This window comes from Triplophysa rosa, linkage group LG17, assembly GCF_024868665.1.
Source record: "Triplophysa rosa linkage group LG17, Trosa_1v2, whole genome shotgun sequence".
Lineage (NCBI taxonomy): Eukaryota > Metazoa > Chordata > Actinopteri > Cypriniformes > Nemacheilidae > Triplophysa > Triplophysa rosa.
This window is the reverse complement of record NC_079906.1, coordinates 17229586-17252949: the sequence shown is the minus strand read 5'-3', so window position 1 is coordinate 17252949 and position 23364 is coordinate 17229586. Positions and strand designations below refer to the sequence as shown.

General features: G+C 38.2%; 1 protein-coding gene across 3 annotated transcripts; it reads right to left on the bottom strand.

Annotated features, from left to right (window-relative positions):
* Positions 1-34: 34 nt before the first annotated feature.
* On the bottom strand, positions 35-23364 carry si:dkey-21p1.3 (collagen alpha-1(I) chain). 3 transcript variants are annotated; one of them, XM_057357447.1, is made up of 66 exons: positions 21936-23364; positions 21054-21813; positions 19272-19373; positions 18022-19123; positions 17418-17473; positions 16364-16417; positions 16126-16245; positions 15979-16017; positions 15833-15886; positions 15669-15722; positions 15281-15388; positions 15145-15198; positions 14764-14817; positions 14632-14676; positions 14366-14419; positions 14223-14267; positions 14093-14146; positions 13795-13839; positions 13624-13677; positions 13153-13197; positions 12987-13040; positions 12829-12873; positions 12608-12661; positions 12395-12502; positions 12267-12320; positions 12103-12156; positions 11955-11999; positions 10655-10708; positions 10273-10317; positions 9931-9984; positions 9793-9846; positions 9673-9726; positions 9472-9525; positions 9311-9364; positions 8890-8934; positions 8754-8798; positions 8513-8620; positions 8382-8435; positions 8224-8277; positions 7848-7901; positions 7642-7749; positions 7498-7551; positions 7282-7389; positions 7125-7178; positions 6976-7029; positions 6735-6788; positions 6607-6660; positions 6209-6316; positions 5967-6020; positions 5809-5862; positions 5654-5707; positions 5342-5395; positions 5105-5158; positions 4969-5022; positions 4827-4880; positions 4701-4754; positions 4565-4618; positions 3662-3715; positions 3566-3583; positions 2862-2924; positions 2127-2201; positions 1833-1986; positions 1283-1389; positions 1117-1185; positions 778-987; positions 35-669 (listed from the first exon to the last, which is right to left on the bottom strand). In XM_057357447.1, the coding sequence occupies exons 2-66, from the start codon at positions 21093-21095 to the stop codon at positions 523-525; spliced, it is 5301 nt and encodes a 1766-aa protein (XP_057213430.1). In that variant the 5' UTR covers positions 21096-21813; positions 21936-23364; the 3' UTR covers positions 35-522. The 3 variants fall into 3 exon arrangements, with proteins under 3 accessions (XP_057213430.1, XP_057213431.1, XP_057213432.1); XM_057357448.1 differs by lacking the exons at positions 15979-16017; positions 16126-16245; positions 16364-16417; ... (3 more) ...; positions 21054-21813; positions 21936-23364 and having other exon boundaries at positions 15665-15722; positions 15833-15877; XM_057357449.1 differs by lacking the exons at positions 15669-15722; positions 15833-15886; positions 15979-16017; ... (5 more) ...; positions 21054-21813; positions 21936-23364 and having other exon boundaries at positions 15153-15198; positions 15281-15389.

Genomic DNA, 23364 nt, shown 5'->3' with positions numbered 1-23364 from the left:
TATTGTTTAAATGAAATTTACTGTTTGTGTTGCTTTGAAATATAATGTTTGAAATGAAGTGAGGGTTAAATTTATGCAGCGTTTAAATGATAAAGACTTTGTTTGATCTTGATTGATGGCCATGTTTTTATTTAACACACAATTCATCAGACAGTTGTACAATGATTAAGAATTGAACAGAGTATTGGTCATTCATGGTTTATTGCATTATTGCATTTGTCACCATTGAGGAAGGTGACAAATTACTACAAGGCAATTGTACATGAGGTTTTGAAAAAACACTGTATAACACATTATCATAAATACAACCCACTGACACACAAGAATACTGTTAATAAACTGACATGGACATATAAATGTTGCACTACTTTCAATGTATTGACAAGCATGTTAGAATGACTAAAACCAGAGATACAGTATAGCTGAACCTAATGTACCTTACATTATAACATACACAACACAACAATATCATTGCTTTCATGACATTTGGTCTGTGAGGTGCCGTCTATTTTTGGAAGAAGGCTATAAGAAACATAAAGGTCCTAGAACGAAGCTTACATCCCCGTCCCAGTTTTCCTTTCCGCCATCCACAGAAACCTCTCTTATGGGAAGTTTCATGCCTCCCTTGTGGGGCTCTGAACCACACACAATCTTCACCTGCATTACTACCTGCAAAAAAAAAGACAAGGACGTTTTATGCAACTATGTTCTCTGTCACTTATGTTTGATATGACATGCCTCATGGAGTGTTCACACTTATATTAGACTGCTTCTTACCTCACAGCCATGTTTCGATATGATAATGTGAGATGGATCAATTTCTTCATTGAAGTTTCCTCGTAAGTGCAATATCCTCTTGGTTTGACCCTCATGTTCAGCTGTGGTCCTGTTGTGTTTGGGACATGTAAGCCTGATGCTTTGTGTGGCAGAGTTGCTGTGCAATCCCAAAAATTGCAGTTGGACAATATAGAGGTCTTTGTACTCAAACTGTGGAACACAACAATCAATAGATAAAGACAATCACGACCATACACAATCTGAGTGAAACACCATGAAATTGTATTAGGTCATGCAATTCAGTCGAGATATTTCAAAATTTGTAGCTAGTGGATTCACCCTGAAGCCTCTTTGAAGTTCACTAAACCACTTCTTAGATCTGTCATCTGATGGCCATATTCCTGAAATCTTAGAAAAGCAAGAGAAAAAAATGTAGCTTTATTCTCACTATCATGTCCAGTAATAAAGCAAAAAAACAAGTTAACATATCATGAGGAAATTTTACTTCAGACTGGACAGGGGACACGCAGGTTAAACCACCAGCAGTGAAATTGCAGTAGACTTGGAGAGCATCAAATGGACATCCCTGGTTAGGATCAATGTGGTAATGACCTACAAAAAGACCAACGTGAAAGGCAAGTCTTTTATGATTTCTTTTTTATTTAAGGAGACAATTTCCTTTTTAAATGTAAAGTCAGAAAACAAAATTGTCTGGGTCAATCTGGAATGTCTTTCCTGTGGCTCATTGGTTAGAGCATGGCGCTAGCAGCATCAAGGTCATGGTGCAATGTCAGTCGCTTTGGATAAAATCGTCTGCCAAATGCATAAATGTAAAATGACCTACGCATGCAAACACAAATGTGAATGCTTAACCAAGGCATTATAATAGCATTGTAGGTGAAGCACAATACAGAGTACATTGGTGCACAAAACCTAGCTAGGCGTTTAAATTTGCATACTTCAGTATAATATGATTCAAGCCTAAAATTTTGGACTCTGGGCACTGGTTGTCTAAGTTATCAATCAGAATTGTGTTTTGTGTGATATATTCTGACCATTGCTCAGGGGAGGGTGGATGAGACTCAGCTCTCTGCAGGAGGTCGCAGGATTGTCTTTAGTACCCAGAGACCAGCTGTCTGCACGGCTGTGTTTCTCATTCCTTTTCTCATTCTCATCAAAGCGAGGCTTTTTGGATAACAATGCTGTGTTCTGTAAAGAATGTACAAAGTCACTTACAACCAATATGACACATGTTTCTTCTATTCTATTCTATTCTATTCTATTCTCATATTTATTTCCAGGTAGATGTATCTGACAAACCAAGGTTGATTGCTTCAGTTTGTACCAACATTTTGTGATCGTCTTCTCTGAGCCGGAAGTAAAGTATGTTGTCGTGGTGTTTGCTGGCCAAGACCCGATTTCCCCTTGTGAGAGATCAATATAATTAGATCATTTGATAATCTTCTGCTATGAGTGTTCCAGAAAATGTTTACATTTTTAAAAAACATATAATATTGCAATATATGGGTCATTAACAAAATACATGCTATTGCTATAAAGAAAATTTACTACAGCTTTGTAACCCTTAAAGGAGCTTTTGGATTCACCTAAAAAAGAATCTTCTGTCATCATTTACTCACCCTCAAGTTGTTCCAAATCTGTATAAATTTATTCGCTTTGATGAACACAGAGAAAAATATTTGGAAGAATGCTTGTAACCAAACAGTTTTGCCCACCATTGACTACCATAGTAGGAACACTTGTTTTATACATTTCTTTGGTTAGTTTAACACAATAGAAGATATTTTGAAGAATGTAGGAAAGCAAACAGTTCTACGCACTTTTGACTACCATTGTCATTTTTCCTACTATGGTAGTCAATGGTGGCCAAGAACTGGTTACAAGCATTCTTCCAAATATCTCTATGTTCACCAGAACAAAGAACTTTATACAGATTTGAAACAACATGAGTGTGAGTAAATGAAGACAGAATTTTTATTTTTGGGTGAACTGTCCCTTTAAGACAGTATTGCTTAAAAGTATTGCTATCCAAAAGTGACATTCAGTACAAATGTTTGACTTACAGGTTGTCCTTTCTGACCTTTCACGCCTTTTCTGCCTGGTAATCCCTGAACCCCTTTCAAACCCTGTTGATATGAACATTCATTTCCAAACCACATTTGTGACCCTGGACAACAAAACCAGTCTTACGGGTAAATTTTTCGAAATTTAGATTTTTACATAATCTGAAAGCTGACTAAATAAACTTTCTATAGATATATGAGTTGTTAAAATAGGACAATATCTGGCTGAGATACAACCGTTTAAAACTCTGGAATCTGAGAGCGCAAAAAAATCAAAATATTGAGAAAATTGCCTTTGAAGTTGTTAATCAGGGGCACTGTGGCAGACCATCCACTCACAAAAATAAAGTTTTTATATATTTAAGGTAGGAAATTTACAAAATATCTTCATGGAACATGATCTTTACTTAATATCCTAATGATTTTTGGCATAAAAGAAAAATCGATAATTTTGACCCATACAATGTATTTTTGTCTTTGTGTAAAAATGTTCCCGTGCTACTTAAGACTGGTTTTGTCATCCAGGGTCTCATTTATGCAATAACGTTTGAGTCATATATATTATCTTTTGAATAGTGCATGTCAGGACAACAAAGATCACGATGACCATATTTCAGATCAGTACCTACCTGGTTCAGGTACGGGTTAAAGATAACAAGAGCTATATAAATGACATCACACCTGTAATTTCAGAGAGTACACACCTTCATTCCAGATGGACCCTGTGAAATACAGTACAATAAGAAACTTTTTGATCTCTGACGTCATTTTAAAGCAAGCCGGTCAAGGTGTTTACATACAGATGTGCCGCGAGTTCCTCGAGTGCCGGGAGGACCACGTGCACCAGTTTCACCCTGCAAACAACATTTGTATATTGAGATTTTCACAATGCAATGTCAAGCAGCTTCACAGAAATCATGACTGCAGCTAGCAAGCCAAAGGTGAATGTGTCAAGAAAAAACTCCTTAAGATATTTAGAAAAGAACCCTGAGAGGAACCTATCCCCCTCCTCAGCCATTATAATTTAGTATGTATAATGCAAGCCATGTCTATTGAAAACAATAAAGACTGTTCAATATGTAGTAAGGCAATGTTTAAACTGCAAGTATTAGGATAAGCGCACTATTTACTTAAAGGGGTCATATGACACGGCTAAAACGAATATTATCATTTGTTTTAGATGTAATGCAATGTGTATACACAATTTAAGGTTCAAAAACGCTGTATTTCCACATACCGTGGATGTTTGTATCCCCTCTCTGAAACGCGCAGATTTTTTACAAAGCTCATCGCTCTGAAAAGCGAGGTGTGCTATGATTGGCCAGTTAACCAGTGCATAGTGATTGGTCAAATACTGCAAGCGTGTGACAGAAATGTAACGCCTCTTACCATATGTGGAACATCAGGTTCCAAAGCAATTGTACTGACAGGTACGCCCACCTTACTTGCGTATACATTTGGGCGGTCTTAGTCAAATCATACCACGAACTGTCGTAGATTTGTGGGGGTGTGGTTACATGAGGCATTTCAGGCAGGTCTGGGTGAGCATTCGCTTTTAGATAGAATGCATCTTTTGTTCCGACACTTTAATTTCTGCAATTTTACGAGTCTAATGTATGCATGGGCAAGTTATAACGCACCAAAGACACAGAAAAACACGTATTCGCGCCATATGACCCCTTTAAAAAACCGCAAGCATTTACCTGTATGCCTTCTGGCCCAGGTCGGCCCTTGTTCCCTGGAGCGCCTTGTTTTCCCTGATAGATGTACAATAGGAAAACATGAGTGATACAAAAAGAAACAAAAGAAACAAGCTTAACATGTTTTATTTGAACTCACTTGGTCTCCTGGTGGACCAACAGGCCCTTGCAATCCTATTATACCAGTATAGCCCTGGAAATAGTAATGATCATCAATTGAATATAATTGTGTAAGTGCCTTATGTGTGAACATGGTGATACAGACCTTTGGTCCTTTCTGACCAACATCTCCCTTTTCACCGTCAAGTCCTGGAATTCCCTATTAAAGAAAAAAGGAATCAGTCCCAAGTTATCCTGATTTGACTTGGGAGGCAAAATACTTTTGATAACTATTGCCATAACTGTACCTTTGGTCCAACTGGCCCAGCGGGTCCTGGTTTACCTTTCAATCCCATAGAGCCCTGTGGTGAAAAGACTTTTACATTTCTTCAAACTGATTTTGAGAGAACTATTCTCTTAAGATGAATTTGTTGCAGAAATTACCTTTGGTCCAGATGGGCCTTGCTTCCCCTTCAAACCTGGTATTCCTGGGACACCCTGTAAATATGTAGATTTGACATTTGAAAACCTCTTTTCTTTCTTTCACATTGTTCTCTCATGGAATCAATCAAGAAATACAATTTCCATATCTTATTACGGACGTTTGATAATGAATCATTCACACACACACACACACACACACACACACACACACAGTGTGTATGAAATGAGTTTACTCACAGTACTACCCGGTTCACCTGGTCTTCCTGGAGGTCCTCTAAATCCAGTGTCACCCTGGAAGTTCATGAAAACATTCACTCAACAGCACCTGTACAATGTGGTAATAACATTTGTGCTAAACCACCCTAGCAACCCAGGACACCCTAGCAACTGCATAGCAATAGCATGAAACTAGCCATAACACCCTAGCAGTGTGGAATTAAGGTTTAAAAGTGCAAACACTACTCACATTTTCATACAATAATAGAAACTGATAATAATACGATTCAGTTAAAAGCTAAATGATTAAAAAAGGCCTAAAAAGACACTCACTGGATCTCCCTCTGTACCCACGACTCCCAGCAGTCCATCTGTTCCACTACGTCCCTTAAATGAAAGCGTGAAACAAATTGAAACAATATTCAGGCTTGGCAAAATAATCCAACTGTTCAAAATCTAGAGATATGACTTGTAATAAGGATACTTGCTTTATTTCCAGGGAAACCAGGATTGCCAACTTTCCCTTTTGGTCCTTGAGGTCCCTTAAGAAAAAGAACATACGTCTTCATTGAGTGTTTTTTAGTATCTTATTTGTTTGTTTGTGTCTGCAAAATATAAAATAACATTTGTAGGATAAATAACGCACTGGCTTTCCTGCAACACCTTTAGGCCCTCTTTTTCCAGGAAAACCACTTTTTCCCTGCGATGACAAGACACACAAAAGTATGTTACACTATTGTTGTAGGCAGACTGCTTTGATGTGTTGTATTTAAATATTTCTTATATTTTAAATATCTAAACCATCTTATCATTTCATTTACTAAACATTAATGCATTTATTTATGACAAAATTCATTTGATATTTTGTAAAATATATTACCCACTGACCTTTGGCCCTGGTTGACCTTTGTCTCCTTTTTCACCTGGAGGTCCAGAAGTTCCTGGTCTTCCCTTTCCTCCATAAGGACCCACAGATCCTGGATGACCTAATGGTCCCTACACAAATGGATATGACAATTCACAAAGCTGTATTGATACAGTATCTACATGCAGGTATACATTTTTCTTGAATATTATTCGGTTTGAATATAATACGAAAATAATATTTATTTTGAAAAGCGCAGAAGAAAAAAGTGTCGGCACAATGTTCATATATAATAAACTAGTCTTGTATAACTGTAGGACTGTATTTTGGTTTCAGTGCCAGTTTTGGTCCGGGGTTAAAAAGGTAACAGTTCAAATAATTTGGGTGTGGAAACTAGTCTGGGTGTGAAGCATGATGTCACCATTTTGCCTTGTTCTCCAGAATCTCCTTTCTTTCCAGTTACACCTGAAGCTCCCTGTAAACAACAGAGATTACGGGCTGGATATTATATACTTCACAATGAATGTATCCTAACAGATAACAACCTACAATTGGTCCAGTTCTCCCAGGAACCCCTGAACTCCCTTTATCTCCTGGCTCCCCCTACAGGGACAAAAACAACAGCAGTTGCACTTTCATTCACAAAAAAACGTTTTTTCACTAGAGCAAGTCCCATCATCACTAGAGGTCTCGAGACTCTCAATTTAATATAACATGTATTTTATACCTAGAATATTTGAACTGAGTGAGTTAAATAAACAAGTTAATTGAAAGACATATTAAAGCTTACTTTTGACCCACGTTGTCCACTTTCTCCAACAACTCCTTTATTTCCTGGCAAACCCTAAATTGGGATAAAATACATGTATATTATCAAAAATATAAAATGTATATTTTATATGTGTATAAAAACTTGGTAAATAAAAGGTGAAGATTTACCGATAATCCAACTGCACCAGTTGGACCTTGAGGGCCAATAGTTCCTGCTTCACCCTACATAAATAATAAAAATAAAATAAATATATCTTTCAAAATGTTATCCATCACTGGTGCCCAGTGGGTTATATAATATGTGAAACAATGCAGTGGTACCCACATCAAGTCCGTGTAGACCTTTGTCGCCTTTTCCTCCAAATTCTCCAATGTTCCCCCCAGGACCGTATCTTCCTGCCAAACCAGAGCGACCTCTGACACCTGGCTGACCCTGAGCATATACAAAAACACACAAAAACAATCAGACAACACTCAGAATATGCCAATATCAGACTGTTTGATCTCTCCCAAACATCTGCATAAACTCCATATAACTCACTTTCTCACCAGGTGATCCAGGGTCTCCCTTGTGCCCTGGAGAACCACTCAAACCCTGACAAAACAATAACACAAACATTTCAATTGATCATTTATGCTTTTACATGGTGGACAAATGATCAACGTATTTGTGACGTCATCTCACTTGTCTTCCTCTTGGTCCCTTCATTCCGGGTGCGCCTTCATTTCCTTTCTCTCCTTGAAAACCCTTTGGGCCCCGATCCCCAGGAGATCCTGCTTTACCACTCTCACCCTACAACCGACAGTACTGTCCTGTGTATCATTTACATACAACACCATAACACTCTTCTAATGTACATATAGCCTACTGTATGCAGTATCAATACTTACAGGTAATGCTTTAATTCCTGCTGGTCCGGTCGGTCCAAATACCCCAACTGAGCCCTGAAACAAAGCATTAATCATCTTTAACATAAAATACAATTTTAATACAAGTGATTATTAAGCCAAATATTAGGGATAAGTTACAGGAAATATCTTTCTATACTGTGCATTGATGAATCATCATGTTGCTTTTAAACATGTTTCTACTTTCGTTCAATTAGACCTGGAATATAGCACAATTTTTAATATAAAAAGTGATAATGCAACATTTTACAAGGAAAAACATGAGAGTGAGTAAATAATGAATAACTGCACATATGTTTTTTGTTAGCTATCCTTTTAAAAATACAAAATTTACAATCAAAAATGATAAGCAATCTACCTCCTCACCATCGACACCAGCAACTCCCTTTTGACCAAAGGCTCCTCTCGATCCCTTCAGCCAATACAGTAACAAAGAACACATCTCATACACCACCACAATGAGAAAAAAATGATTTCAGATAGCCATTGAACAATATAGTTAAGAAAATAGCCTACCTGGTTACCTTTGTCTCCTGGAGGCCCAGGAGGACCAGATGGTCCATCCTTACCCTGCATAAAAAGTTAAACACAATGTGATTCATGTCCTTCCACTGTCTCTAATGATAAAAAATTAAGATAACACTCACTGTGTAACCCGCCACTCCATGTGGCCCAGGGGAACCTTGGGGTCCTTGGTCTCCTTTTGGCCCTCGCCGACCCGCCTCACCCCACTGGCCTATGTTTCCTTGTATGCCCTTTAAAAGATTGCATTCAAAATATTATCATTATTATTTAATGGTAAGCATATTGCAAAATATTTTTATTGCATTACTAAGCAAAGAAAATATAAACTAAACAAACATAAACGCATGTGTGTCAAATCCTTACAGGGGGTCCAATGTAACCCTTCTGTCCTGGTATTCCTCGAGAACCCTAGATAGGAGATCAATTCATTTAAGCAAAAGCTCCAGAACCTAAGAGTTAATGGTATTAAAATTAGAAAAAAAACGTATGAAGTACGCACTGGTGGACCAGGCTCTCCCTTCGGTCCCTCTGGGCCTTTTGTCCCCTAAACACAAATAAAAGGACGTAAACGGATAGACGACTTGTGGATGGATGTTTGGTTTGATGGACAAATGAAAGTCTAGTCTGTTTCTGAATCCTGTTAAAGGAAAAAAGTAAAATTCTTTAATCATTTACTCACCCTCATGTCATTCCAAACCTGCTTTCTTCTGCAGTTTTGAAGGACGTTTGCTAACCAAACAACAATGGGCCCCATTTCTCAAAATATTATCTTTTGCGTTCCACAGAAGAAAGAGTTATATACCGGTTTTAAATGACACGAGCGTGAATAAACGATGACAAAATTTTATTTTTGGATAAGCTGTCATATTAAATGTGGCTAAAAATCACCATATGTACGTGTTGTGTCAAGAAAGCCTCACCTTTTCTCCAGGACTGCCAGGAAGCCCCTTTGAACCCTCTTTGCCTTTAACACCCTGAGACACAACATGTTGTCACAAACCTGTATCTCTGGAGAACTAGCTGTCATTTTAGCTTCTGGTAAAACATTTGGTTGGAACTTTATGATGTCATTAGTACTTACCCTGATCCCAGGGTTTCCTAGTTTGCCAGCCAGACCTCGGCTCCCTGCTTCCCCCTTTAAAAAATAAGTTGATATGCTGCCATGTCATGTCATATCATGTCAAAACCGGCAAACCATGACATTTTTAACAGCTTATATACCATAAAATGGCAAATTACATAACCAGGAGACCGAAACATTCGGAAACCCTGTCAAACTCACACTTTTCCCAACAAGACCTTGGATTCCTGTTGCACCCGGCTTTCCTTGTAATCCCTTGGACAGAACACAGAATTAGACTTTCGCAGATGTAATATCAAACTAGAAGTTTGCAGGTCTTACTCTGGGTCCTTGAGCTCCTTTATCTCCATCTGATCCTGGTGGTCCAACAGCTCCCTGTACCACAAATAACTCTCAGAGATAAATGAATAAGACAAATGGATGTTTTACAATACAAAAATGTGTATGTGTGGCTCTTACATGTGCACCATCGATACCATCCAGCCCTCGATTCCCAGAAACACCCTGCGGTCCCTTAAACAACAACAAACATAGAAGCAAACTATAAGGATTTAGCTCAGATGCTCATTGTGTTCGCAATGCAAAGATCATGGGTTTAACCCCAGGAACACACAATAATGATAAAATAAACGTATAACGTAAATGCGCTGTAAGTCACTTTGGATAAAAGCATCTGTCAAGCTAACATGACCCATGCAGATCAATGGTAGTCTGTGCTAAGCTTGTTGTGACTTTTAATATGAAGCCATATTTTGTTAAAGGATCCAAAAGTTAGCTTCATAAATGAACTTGTACATTTACCTTTTCACCTTTAAATCCAGTTCCTCCTGGCACTCCTGGTCTACCCTGTTCCATAAAAAGTCAGCAATCAGTTACATGGGGTTAGTTTTTATTTTATATTATTATTATATTGTATATTGCTGTAGATTGCCTTAGCCTCACAGCAAGCATTTCAATGTACATTTTGTCACCGACATCTGTACACATGACAAATAAACTTGAACTTGAAACTAGTTCAATCATTCTCTGAATATGTAAAGGGGATTTTCTGTCTTAACTGAATAATTATGACCAGATAAATGAGGATAACATGAGTAAACACCGCATGTCATTCTTGGAGCTGTTAGTAGACAAATTATAAATGGGCTTTAATAAAGTAATAATCTAATCTTGAATAGGGAACCTTAATACCCGGCTCTCCTTCAGGTCCTTGTTCTCCAGATTTTCCCATCTCACCCTATAAAACACGATTAAAGAGAGACAGGGCCGCATTAAGACTGTATGGGTCCTGACAGGTACGCCCACCTTACTTGCGTATACATTTGGGTGGTCTTAGTCAAATCATACCACGAACTGACGTAGATTTGTGGGGGTGTGGTTACACGAGGCGTTTCAGGCAGGTCTGGGTGAGCATTCGCTTTTAGATAGAATGCATCTTTTGTTCCGACACTTTCATTTTTGCAATTTCAGTATCTAATACATGCATGAGCAACGTATAACACACCAAAGACACAGAAAAACACGTATTCGCACCATATGACTTTAACAAAACATAAACCAACAAAATATACACAAATATCACTGCATTATGCACATGGTCCTATAATAATACAGCTCCACAGGATTCCCCTGTGTTTATGTATAAAGAATGATAAATAATATAAAAAATGATACAAAAAATGATCTACTTGTCAGATAAAAAATGTAATAGTTTTTAACACACTATTTACTCTTATTAAAGTTTTTTGGAAACATGATTTTAAAACGATAACAAAAATAATAATAAACACTTTAACAATTTATCTTCGGGTTCCATAATTAATTATTAGCTGCTGTTATTTACACTAAGTTTAAATAGCGGTAGGTTCTGTTAACACTAAGTGAAAAAAGCAGCATTTCTTAGCGATATGCTATTTACACTAAATGAAAATAGCTGTATTATCTTTGGATTAAGTGTGTAAATAGTAGTTAGACGCTATGGATACTTAAAAATTGCGGCAGATACTGTTTGCACATCTGTATTGTTGTGCATTAAACATTCTGCAATAATAACAGAGTGTAAATCATTATATTTATTAAAATGATTAAAAAGATGGTAACTTATTGAGATAATAAAGGCCTACCCCTAACCTTACCCTAAATTTTATGATTAAACACCTGTTAGCCAATTTTCAAATATGTTCTTAATTTTATTGAAAACATATGCCTTCATGATCTGATATGTGATGGAAAAGAGCAAAATATCTTCTATCTTGGGATAGAACACGGGTCTCCAGCATCAAAGCTATTATCTACATTACACCTTACGCCGCTAGAGTCGCTCATTGCAATGTCGTCGTTCTTACTCTTTCTCTGTTACAATCAGAAATATCTTCATTTGTGTTCCATAGAAGAAAGAGTCATATACAGGTATTTATTGACATAAGTGTGAAGACAGAATTTCTATTTTTGATGATTTATCCCTTTAAGGAAGGTTTACTTACCAAAGGTCCTGGAAAACCAGTAAATCCACCTTGACCAATACGACCCTTTTGAAGTAAAATAATAAGTGCTTTTATTTCAGTAGTTCAGGTATTTGGTATCTAATGTACAACATCCATTACAAATAAATCTTGAGTGACATTCAATCACCTTATCACCTCGTGGTCCAGGAACACCTTGGATACCAGAAGGACCTCTCTCTCCCTAAAGATACCATAATAAGCATGTTACCTTCGATTATATATATATTTTTAATTTATACAAGGAACTGGGCTGAACTTAATGTAGAATAACTAAAGTCTGTTCTATCAAACCTTAGGTCCATCTTGTCCCTGTCTCCCAGGTTCTCCAATAGGTCCATCATAGCCCTAAAAAAAACATAGTCACAAAGTGGTTGATTTTCAGTAAGACCGTTTTCAGCCAGTTAAATAGAAACACTTACTGTGGGTCCTGCTAAACCAGCGGGGCCGATGGGCCCTATCTCTCCCTGCACACCAGACTGCCCTCCTCTTCCTCTGAAACCTTTTTTACCCGGCAACCCTGGAGGACCCTGACAACGAGAAACCACAGGTATGAAAAGACGGATTAGTCCTTTTAACACTCGCACCTTGCAGTTTCTAGTTTTACAGAGTGTGTATGGGCCTCAAAAACTTACTCGATCTCCTTTTTGGCCTAAATCACCTTTCATCCCACGAAATGCTTTCAGACCCTGCAGATTACAAACAGACCAGTCAAACATAAATATCCCAAAACTTTTATAGAATTTTCTCCAGCAACACACTGGCAGAAATACAGTATATTGCTTTTTCAGTCTGAAACAGCAACACGGTCTCTCTGCAATCCTACAGATAAAGGAGCTGGTTTAAGGAATCTTACTGGATCACCTGAAGGCCCACGATTTCCCGCTTTTCCACTGGAACCCTTAAACAAGAATACGACTTTATGTTTAAAAAGACACACAGTCAGCTAGCCATACAATCACACTAAACATAAAGGTATCAAAAGATACTACTGTAAATGAACTGCAAGCTTACTTTAAAGCCTGGTGATCCTGGATCTCCAATTGCTCCCTCAATTCCCATATCTCCCTGTTTTTAAGAGATGTATAAAAGACTTAACATCAGGCGAATTCAGGACAGTCCATACGCAAGCAAAAAAAGAAAAGAAAATGTATTTTATTTGAACAAGAAATACACATACAGGGTCTCCTTTCAGGCTTGGTGGTCCATCTCCCCCAGGTTTGCCCTGAAGAAGATTGTAAAATCAATACCACTTTATCTTATGTACATCCATCAAACCAATTTGTTTGACGAAGGCTTGAGATCTGAGCATCCAGTCTGAGGTTGATTCAACAGGACAAGAATCAAGGCAGGTATATAAACATGTCTCCACCCAATTAAACCAATTAAAAACGAATGAAAAATGAGACGGTTTATGTCAATAACATAAATGTGAATGTGTTTTTGGACATCCAGGGTTGCTTGTGGGAATGCGTTAAAATCATCTGTTTATAGGCAGACATTTCAGGGAGTAGAACTCGGGTGTTTAAACAACACCATCCAGTCCACCAAAATCCTTCCCAAAATGAGGTTGTCTAGGTCAATAAAATGAAAGACATTTTGGGACATACAAAACATTATATGATGGACCAAATGTTGAAATGTACGGCACCTGTGCTCCAGGGGGTCCCCGAACACCAACAACCCCATCTGGACCTTCTTCTCCCTGTAATATATAAAAATATACAGTATGACTAAGAATTTCTACAGAGGTCTGCTTTGCCGGGTTCATTTTTGATAAACAAAAAAGTTTAGGACATAAAATAAAGGAAAAAACCCATACTGGTTTGCCTGGTTGTCCTTTTGGTCCTATCTCACCAAGTCGCCCCTTTAAAACAGAGTGTGTGTCTCAAACAAGCCCAAACTGTTTTATTTACTGTGCCGAGATTTGAATATGAGATTTGTTCAAAGACACAAATCTAGCTAAGCATTTTAAGAAAATATGAATAATATAAAATGATATAGACATAGAACATATAAAGCCTGCAAAACATTATAAAACTCAATGCTGTTTTAAGGTTTGATGTCTTGTCATTAACTAGATCTCTACAAACCAAAAATGTTTTCATTATGTTTCTTACAGGTGGTCTGTTAACACCCGGAACTCCCTTTAACCCTCTTGGTCCCATACGTCCCTGGAAAGAGTCAAAGGTCAATTTACTGTACAAGCATGGAGGAATAGAGACGACACCGAATAAATTTACAACATACTGGTGGTCCTGGTGATCCAGTGAACCCAAGCCCACCCGGCTCTCCCTGACAAAAAGAAAGACATTCATAACAAAAATAACCAACGAGTTTGTTTACTTTTTGTATGATAAAGCTTGATATGGTGATGATGGTTTAACACATACAGGTGGACCAGTCGCTCCTATGACCCCCCGGGAACCTCTGGGTCCAGGTGACCCCTGTGTAAGGAACAGATATTATGCTTAATGTATAAATGCACAGATAATGTGGTTCAACAAAAAGAGGCTCCAATGGACGGGCCGGTGTGAAACACTTTTGAGTCAGTTGAAAAAATGGCCAATTGTTTTAATGTTTTTTTTTATTTCTCTATGAATATATAAAGTAAAATACATACAGAAATATCACACAACATGAGTATGGTCCAACTTACAATATACCCTGTTACTCCGGCGTGGCCTTGCTTCCCCTTGTTTCCCTTAATAAACAGAGCAAAAATTTTGAAAATAAGTGACATCATCAGACAGATCAAAGAAAAGTCTGGAGAGCAGGAACGCTGTCATACCTTCTGTCCTTTCTTTCCTTTGTTTCCATGTGGTCCTGGTTCTCCAATGTCCCCCTGAGATCACCACAAGTCACATTTTATTTCAACTTTCTATGGCACTGTACATGTATGTCAGCATGATGGATTCTTACTTTGGCCCCGTTATATGGTTCTCTGAATCAATTGGATTAGTTATGGCTAGGTCCAGATGGAATTTGGGAATTTTTCACATTTTTGATGCGTTGTTGGAAAATCTTCTGAATTATGTGGAAAAGATTCATTGCAATGTGTGTATGACAGGACTTCCAATTCTGTGAAAAGGTTCTGTGTTGTTTTGTGAGCACAACTTCCATACAGGCCTATTTATGGCATTATCCACAGAGTAATTCTAGCCATTCTTACCCACTCACCCATCTCCCCCTTAATGCCCTTCTCTCCTTCAAAACCTTTTGGACCCTGCCAAAAAAAAAATATATATATATACCTGCACATATAGACTGTAGAATATATGCAACACAATGCAAACATAAATTCTCACATCCACCCCGGGTGGTCCTGGTAGGCTTATATCCCCATCATTCCCAGGTGTGCCCTCTCGTCCTGGTCTCCCAGGTGGGCCTGGCATTCCAACAGGTCCAATTCTTCCCTAATACAAGAGAAGTGTGGCATGTGGACTATCAATATAGTATTTAATGCATACTGTAAACTGTATCAATTACATTTTTTAATTGATATATTAATATGTTGAGCTGTTCAATAATCCTTTGACTGCAAGCTTTTCCACTTTGTGTCTTTTGTTGATTTCACACTTCTTTATGCTTGTTGACCCACTAAGATCATATTCTTCATAGACAGTTTCATGCCTCAGTGTGGTTTGATCTCACTTTATCTGCTTCCAAAAATGATGGTGTGACAGAGATACCTACGATTTTCCCTGGTTCTCCCTTCTTCCCCTGTTTCCCTGGAATTCCAGATGGTCCCTAAAACAGATTAAACATTTAGAATAATCCTAAATTTCCACAGTATTCTGTGGTCACACATTTGACAAGTGACATGCAGTCAAATTAGATAGCCTAATAATATTACTTACAGGTGGTCCAGGATCTCCAGGTGGTCCCAAAGGCCCCTGTAACCCCTTTACTCTCTATGTAAAGGTGCAGTGAAACATTATTTCAATTTTCATCTTGTGTTTTTATGCTACGCAGGTAAATTGGGGTCAAATGCAGACTAACTCACCGGCCATGATGACACTAGATTTTTGTAGAATTTCTTTTTCTGCAAGCAGGATGAAAAGCAAGCGTAACATGAATTGTAAATGTATTTACTTCACAAAAAAACTAAAAAACTTACGTAAGATGTCTAAATAAAAAATTATAAATGCACCTTGAACGCTTGCCATTCTTCCTCTGATGTTTTCCATATAATGATAGCAGGCATGCCAGGTGGTCCAATAGGTCCTCTGTGCCCGGTAGGACCCGTACGGCCCATTACTCCTGCATAACCCTGCGTGACACCCAAACGCCCATTAAATCACTTAATGTAGCAGCGAAATAAATGTGATAAGATGTATGAATGCAATCAATGTAATATGATTTCAAAATACATTGATTATTGTGCATACTTTGTCCCCCTTTTCACCTGAAGGACCTGGCAACCCTGATGGACCTGGATACCCCTGAAAAGAATTCATGTGTTTTTATGATGCAGTTTGGAAACATGCAAAACGCTCAGAGAGCTGTACAGATACATGTTAACCACACGGGGGCGCAAGTGCTCAGCAAATCCTCTCTGATTCTCCGTTTCTCTCGCTCTCATTGTCAGTCGTGAAGAATCATTGTCACGACTGTAAAGTATGAAAGTATAGTAGAAGCATTGACGATTCGACATAAAAAAATTCTATAAGAAAAGGAGGTTTATGTATAATATCTTAAAAGACGGTCCATCTCAATACTATTCCCTCTCTCCACCTCACAAAGTGCAAGCTTTATTAAATAATTCCTGTAATCCTTCTCCTCCTTTCAGTATAATATTTCTCTCTCAATGTCATCCAATAAGTCGGTTCTTGTTCATAAGCCCCATTCCCTGAAGGTAAATGACCCTCCTTCTTCTCTACTCAGCGCTTAATTGAATAATCCATCAGCAAACTCAATTTCCTGTAAGGATTCAGACTGGGCCTGAGATGACCACAAGGGAGAAGAATTAGACAGAACTAAAGATTTTTCTACACAACAACCATCCCTCTACTGCATTCAAGGGAACTATATGATGCAATTTTTGTTTGTAAGTCACTTTCTTTAAATCGCTTTAAATGTCATGTGATTATTATGCACTTTGCTATATTATTAACATTGACAAAGTTAGGTGAATTTGTATACACTTATTCACTATTTCAACTTTTTTTTAGGTTTTTAGGTTAAATTAAATTGGCTTTACAAGTAACATACATTTAAATTATATTAAACAGACTTTAATGTTGCATTTCGTTTAACTTTAACCCATTTCCACTTTATTTTATTTCAATTTAAGTGACTTCAAGAACATTTCATTCAACATAAAAATGAAAATGCAGAAGTTTTTAAGATTTTAAGATGGTGGACTAACAAAAACAAATTATGGAAAGATGCAAAGATGATGGAATAATTCAGACATCTTGAGAAATGCTGTGTGTTTCTTACCCTTGGACCTCTGAAACCTGGTCGATGTATTATAGTGTTTCTTTGCATCTGATTGGCTGAGAAGACAAAATTGACGATTCAATAACACACTATTTTTATATCATTTTTCTGCATTGCGTTTTAGAGAAATGTTGCTGTTTGTGTGTGGGATGTTATGTGTGGGAAATTACTGTATCTCTCATCAAGATAACAACAAAAAAACAAAATATTACAATAAACAGGGAATGAAGACCGCTTAAAATATTCTTGGGAATTATTTACAGTATGAGTCACTTTTTTAATTTTTTCAACTCTTTTTTTTTTACAGAAAATGGAGATGTAATGAAATGTTTCGTAAAAAATCACGTAACAGTAATTTAAAGAGGTGTATATTTTTGCTCGAATAATGACTCCCTTCTTTCATACTTCAGGCAAACAAACTCGACCTCACTCGATTGGCACAGAATACCACACAGCCAGAATTTATACTTTTTTTGTGGAAATAATACTGATATTTTTTTCTCTATCATCAACAAGTTATGATATAAAGTTTTTTAAATAAAGAAAAATGACTTGCATCATCTTTAAAATATATTATGATTATAGAACCACTACAATATTTCACCTGGTGCAGTGGTTGGACGTTGTGGACACGCAGCAGTGTCGCCTGAATAACAATCAGACTTTGATTCATCGCTTCCGGCTGTTTTTGGATCTGGAATACTTTTGTGTTTGGGTTCCTCTTGACTGACCTGTGGAGAATCATCTGTATTCATCTTTTCCTCTCTCTCTCTTGGTGCAGAACTAATTTGCTCTTGTTCAACGCTGGGACCCTCGGGTTGATGAAACGGCGCTTGTTGAGTAATTGCTAAAGGGTGTTTTTGCCTTAGTGTCGTGGGTCCACGAGTCGCTCTGATTTCTGTTTTCTTTTCCCGTGACCATACTTTATTGACCAGGGTGCTGCCGGTGCTGGTTTCCACGGTTACGGTTGTCCAGTTCTGAGGTGAATCTATTGCCGTTGTGATTGAATCTTCAGCGGATTTCTTTCGTGAGACATCACTGGCCGTGTCTAAAGCATGAGTTGGATAGACATTTGTCACTGAATGTTCAGTTCTAGATATTTCTTTACGCTTCATCGAAGTTACAAAGGTAAACTCTGTATTGTTTTTGAAATCTGTTAGCTCTGGTCGCTCTGTGGGTTGATCTTTGACCTCCGCAGTCTCTGATCTGACATTGGTGCTCATCTCCAAAGACGTTTTAGCTTGTAAAACATGAAATGTAGCCGGCTTTAGATCAGTATTTCTCACGTTCGTGACAGGTTCAAACTTAAGCTCAGGGTCAAGCATGTCCGTGGTCTCTGGAAAGACAAACGACTGAGTTGTTGGGGTGGGCTGAGCGGAACCAGAAGATTTGGTCCATTCTGCTGGTGTTTCACGCGTGGCATTAAAAGAACATCTCAATGCCGATTCAGGTGGTTTTGTCAAAGTTTGCTCTTTTCCTTGATCAGGGTCTGATGGAAGAGCTGACTCTATTAATCTGCTCTGTGACTGCGAATTAGAAAGTGTACCTGGCACAGGAAGTGACATCATATGTAAGCACTGATAATTGTTGTTTGCTGTGTCAGTCTTCAGAGTTATATCTTGATCCTCTGTTTGCGTCACGGCTGCTGAGGTGGAGAGAGATTGGACAACATCTGCATCATCCGGATTTCCCAGCAGATCATCTTCCTTAAAATGATTTAATAGAAACAAATGTTTTTTCTACCTTTAATGCTGTAAATTATCTACTCATAATATACTGTCAGGTCAAAGACCACACCAACAAAAACAATATAAAATGGGTTTTATTAGTGGTAGAAAAAAGATGAATCTTCACCTGTTTCATTGAGTCTTGGACGCAATGTGATTGGTGATCTTGACAGGCGTGGACAACGTTTGTAGGGTCACCCATTACTATTGTAAATTGATGCATAATACCCTGTCAAGGGTGAGAACAGTGACTCGTTTATAGATAATGTATTTTTACTAATGAAGGGAAGACAGAAGTTAATGCAAAAATGAACAACAATTCCAAATGTTATTCAAAGATATCCACTATCAGATGTATCAGAATATCAACACACAGCCTGCACTGCATACTGATTTAGCGCACGTTGTAGTATGCATCTTAATAGGGTGTTTACCCAGGTCTGATCTGCATGTTTACACGTACAATTTATACACAATTTGACATCAATAGGTGCAGAATATATTTTGTAAACAAAGCGAAATTTATAGGGAAGTTCCAGAAAAAAACCATTTTGATCAGTATAGTAAAGCCTTTAAAGAAATAGTCCAACCCAAAACAAATATTCTGTCATTATTTACCCTCATGTCATCAAAAACACAAAAGAAGATACGTTGAGAAATGTCTCAGTGATTTTGTCCAAACAAGTCAATGGGGTCCCTGTTTGGTTACCGCCATTCTTTAAAATATCTTCGTTTGTGTTCTTTTGTGTTGTGCAGAAGAAAGTAAGTCATACAGGTTTGGAATGACATGAGGATGAGTAAATGATGGCAAATTTTCATTTTTGGATGGACAAATGAGATCCATGTGAATCATATTATTTTGAAAGAGCAAAATGTACAAGTGGAGACAATCTAACAACAACTCCACGAGAGCTCTTTTTTGTGCTCCCGTCAAGAACTAATAGACCATTAGTCGGCATGAATCATGATGATAATTTGGCACGTATCCTCAATGAAAATGTTGAAGAATTGAAAGCATTTGTTTTATCATTGATTTTCTGCTTTAGCAGTGATGTGAGATGCAACCATCGTTGCCATGACAATGTCTCATGGCCTTATCATGAAAGTCTTATGACATTAAGTCAAAGTACTTCATTTTCTGCCTTTAACCTTATGAGGCAAATGTGGCGTGTGTGAACTACTATAAACTGTCTACATCAAATATTTGCTTCTTTACTCACTGGCTGTTTGCATTATCCAGCAACATGTAGAAAAAACATCTTACATTCCAACAAAATAAATAAAAGCAGATCTGAGGGACAGAAATCTAAAGTCCATGATGTGGAGGATTTGGATTAACACAAGCAGTAATGAGAATTGTCAGGTTAAATCAGCTACATCTAAATGAATGTTAAAGTCCTCGAAAATCCAGCATTAGAATGAGTTTTCCCAAGCGATCATTGAACTAAAGGCAAACAGCCTCTGTTTGCTTTTCCCACTTGGGCTCCAGAATACTGTGAACTTCATTTTCTTCTGATAGAGCCTGTGTTGTCATTCGGGCTAAAAAGTGTCCGGCTAGTTTTCATTGCAAGGAAGAATTAGCTGTTTGATGCTAGCGCTCCTGTCGACATTGAACTTGGGCTGTGGTTATGGAAACATTGGTCGTCAGTGGCAACAAGTACACAAGAAAGCCTAACATTAGTGACCTCCCCACTGGTTCACACCTAAAAATCCAAACCACTCTTCAACAGACCACAATAAAAAGAATGTATCGCAAATTTGGGTTTTGTTTCTATAGCTTAACTGGTATCTTTATGAGGCTTGCAATGCCAAAGTCATGGCGTTCCAAGAAACACACCGTGAGACACTGTGAGGATAAAATATACATTTACTTTCAAGCATTTGTTTTAAATGAGGAAAAGACACTTACTACACAGCAGAGAAGCTTGAGTAGAGCTTCAGTGTTCTGCATGGCTTCAGTGTGGCAGTCCAGTCTGTGAGCACTTCAGTAGAAGGTCTGGTCAGTCTTGGAGCTCTGGGTGATACTAAAAGAGCACAAGGCCTGAAAAGCCTCCAGAGATGGGTTGTGCCGTACACATTTTCTGCACGGTGCAGCTGCGTGCACAAGAAATCTAGAATCCACAATGACCAGACAGTGAGTGCAAGCCAACAGTTTGATATCTTTGAGGAGAGCTTTAGTTGCATTTACAGTCATGATGGTTGTTGAAGCAGTGGGCAAGAGTGTGGCATGTGGGAGTGCGTGTCCGTGCAAATACACACACTCCTACATCAAAATATTCCTTGTTCCTCATTTTGCACAGTATATGTGTGTGTGTGTTACCCCAGTGAGGAATGTGGCAAGGTGTTAATATGAGTGTCTAACCTACGGTAAGGGGTGTGATGCAAGGCTCCTGACTCCTCCCAGAACTTTCACAGAGGACTCGGCCAATCAGAAAAAAGTCTCAACACATAAACAAGAATTGAGAGCACCAGGTCTTATTGAGATGTGACACCTTCAGAAATCTAAGCACATATATATGGTCTGAACCAGAAATGAGTTTAGACTGGGATAAAAATTAGAGGATGACTTATTAGTGAAAATAAGTGCGAGTGGCTCCAGCGGATGCAGGTGGTGATCAAAGTGGCACCTGCTCTCTCTCGCTCTCTCGACCACTCACATCATCAGAAACCTGGTACAAAAAAACACACATTCAGTGACTAATGCACAAACAAAACTTGCAATGCATATACACATAAGCACAATGAAAATGTGTTAGTGATGTGAGCAATTGCCAAATAACACATTGCTCACCACCAGCACTTTCAGTTCACAGTCAGTCTCAGTGGTCCAGGAGATGAGACAAGTGACATTTTCCATCCAGCTTCAGCTCACAGACTGATGTTAGCTTCATCACAAACTTGACAAATACATTTGGTAAAAGAGAGGCTCTATAGAGAAACACATTTACTTTGTCTGTAATAATAAGTTGACCCACTTATTTATCCGTTTCTGATTTCAGTTTCAATTAAACAAGCGTGGTTGTTTTACCAGTTGGCCACATGGCCTCTTTCCGTCTCTTTCTGGGGCATTAAAAGGGGACATACAAAGGGGACAAGGGTTTGCAGACAGTTCATAATTTGGCACCGTGAGACTGTCACCTGATCTCATGTACAAGCTAAAAAAAAGGGTATCATCAATAACATAATTTCACTCCTAACTCTTATGCATAAAACGTCAGTACTTCCAACAATATTAGCTTTGGTACTACAATTCAGGATTACAAAAACATGTCCATCCCAATAAAGTCTAATGTTCCTACAACCATACATGATTTATACATATACAGGTTTAAACATTTAGCGGCATCTAGTGGTGAGGTTTCGAAATGCAACCAACGGCTCACCCCTCCCTTTCGAAGCACTACGGAGGCTGACACAGGACTAAGATGTTGTCATGTTTTTGCTTCTTTGCTGAAGGAGATAACGTATTTAGGAAAGGTTCTCTGTAAAGCAGTTTGTCCGTTTAGGGCTACTGTAGAAACAACATGACGAATTCCATGCAAGGGGACCCGCATTGTATGTAGATAGAAATAGCTCATTCTAAGGTAATATTAAAATAACGCCTTATTATCTAAGGTCTTTGTAAACATCTATGTATTTTATTTAGCATTTCTGACAATAGGTCCTCCAAAAAATGACACATTGGATCTTTTAAATGATGCTGTTTGTTGCAGCAGCAGACGGTCCGTCTCGTTTTGACTCGCTCACATATGAGTGTCGGCACCTGGAACATGTTCAGCTCAATACAGCGTCTCTGGCTTCACGCTTAACTGAGCTTCAAAGGCAGAGAAATTCACCTGTCAGTGAAAGCTTTGGCACGATATTTTCATCTGACATCGGAAAGATTTAGTCTTTCTCCACCCACGTGCAGGGGTCGGTTGGGTCAGTAACAGTTTGGGCTCAAATCTGTTTTTATGTACCACTGGAGAGGTCCAGCATCACTTCTGATGTATTGAAAGGTCTTGAGAAAATGTCAAACCTATGGTTAGTCACCATAGTGTTTATGGATTATTGATATCTCTTTTCAGATGGAGCAGTGAAGGTCCAAAACCGTAAACATTAGAACGGTCTGTCCATTTAAACTGAGCAATTTCAACATTTGGTATCCATGTACTGTGTTTTCGGATCACCAGTGTCCTTTTCCTCAGAGATGTTTCTAATGTTACGTAACTCAGCAGGTT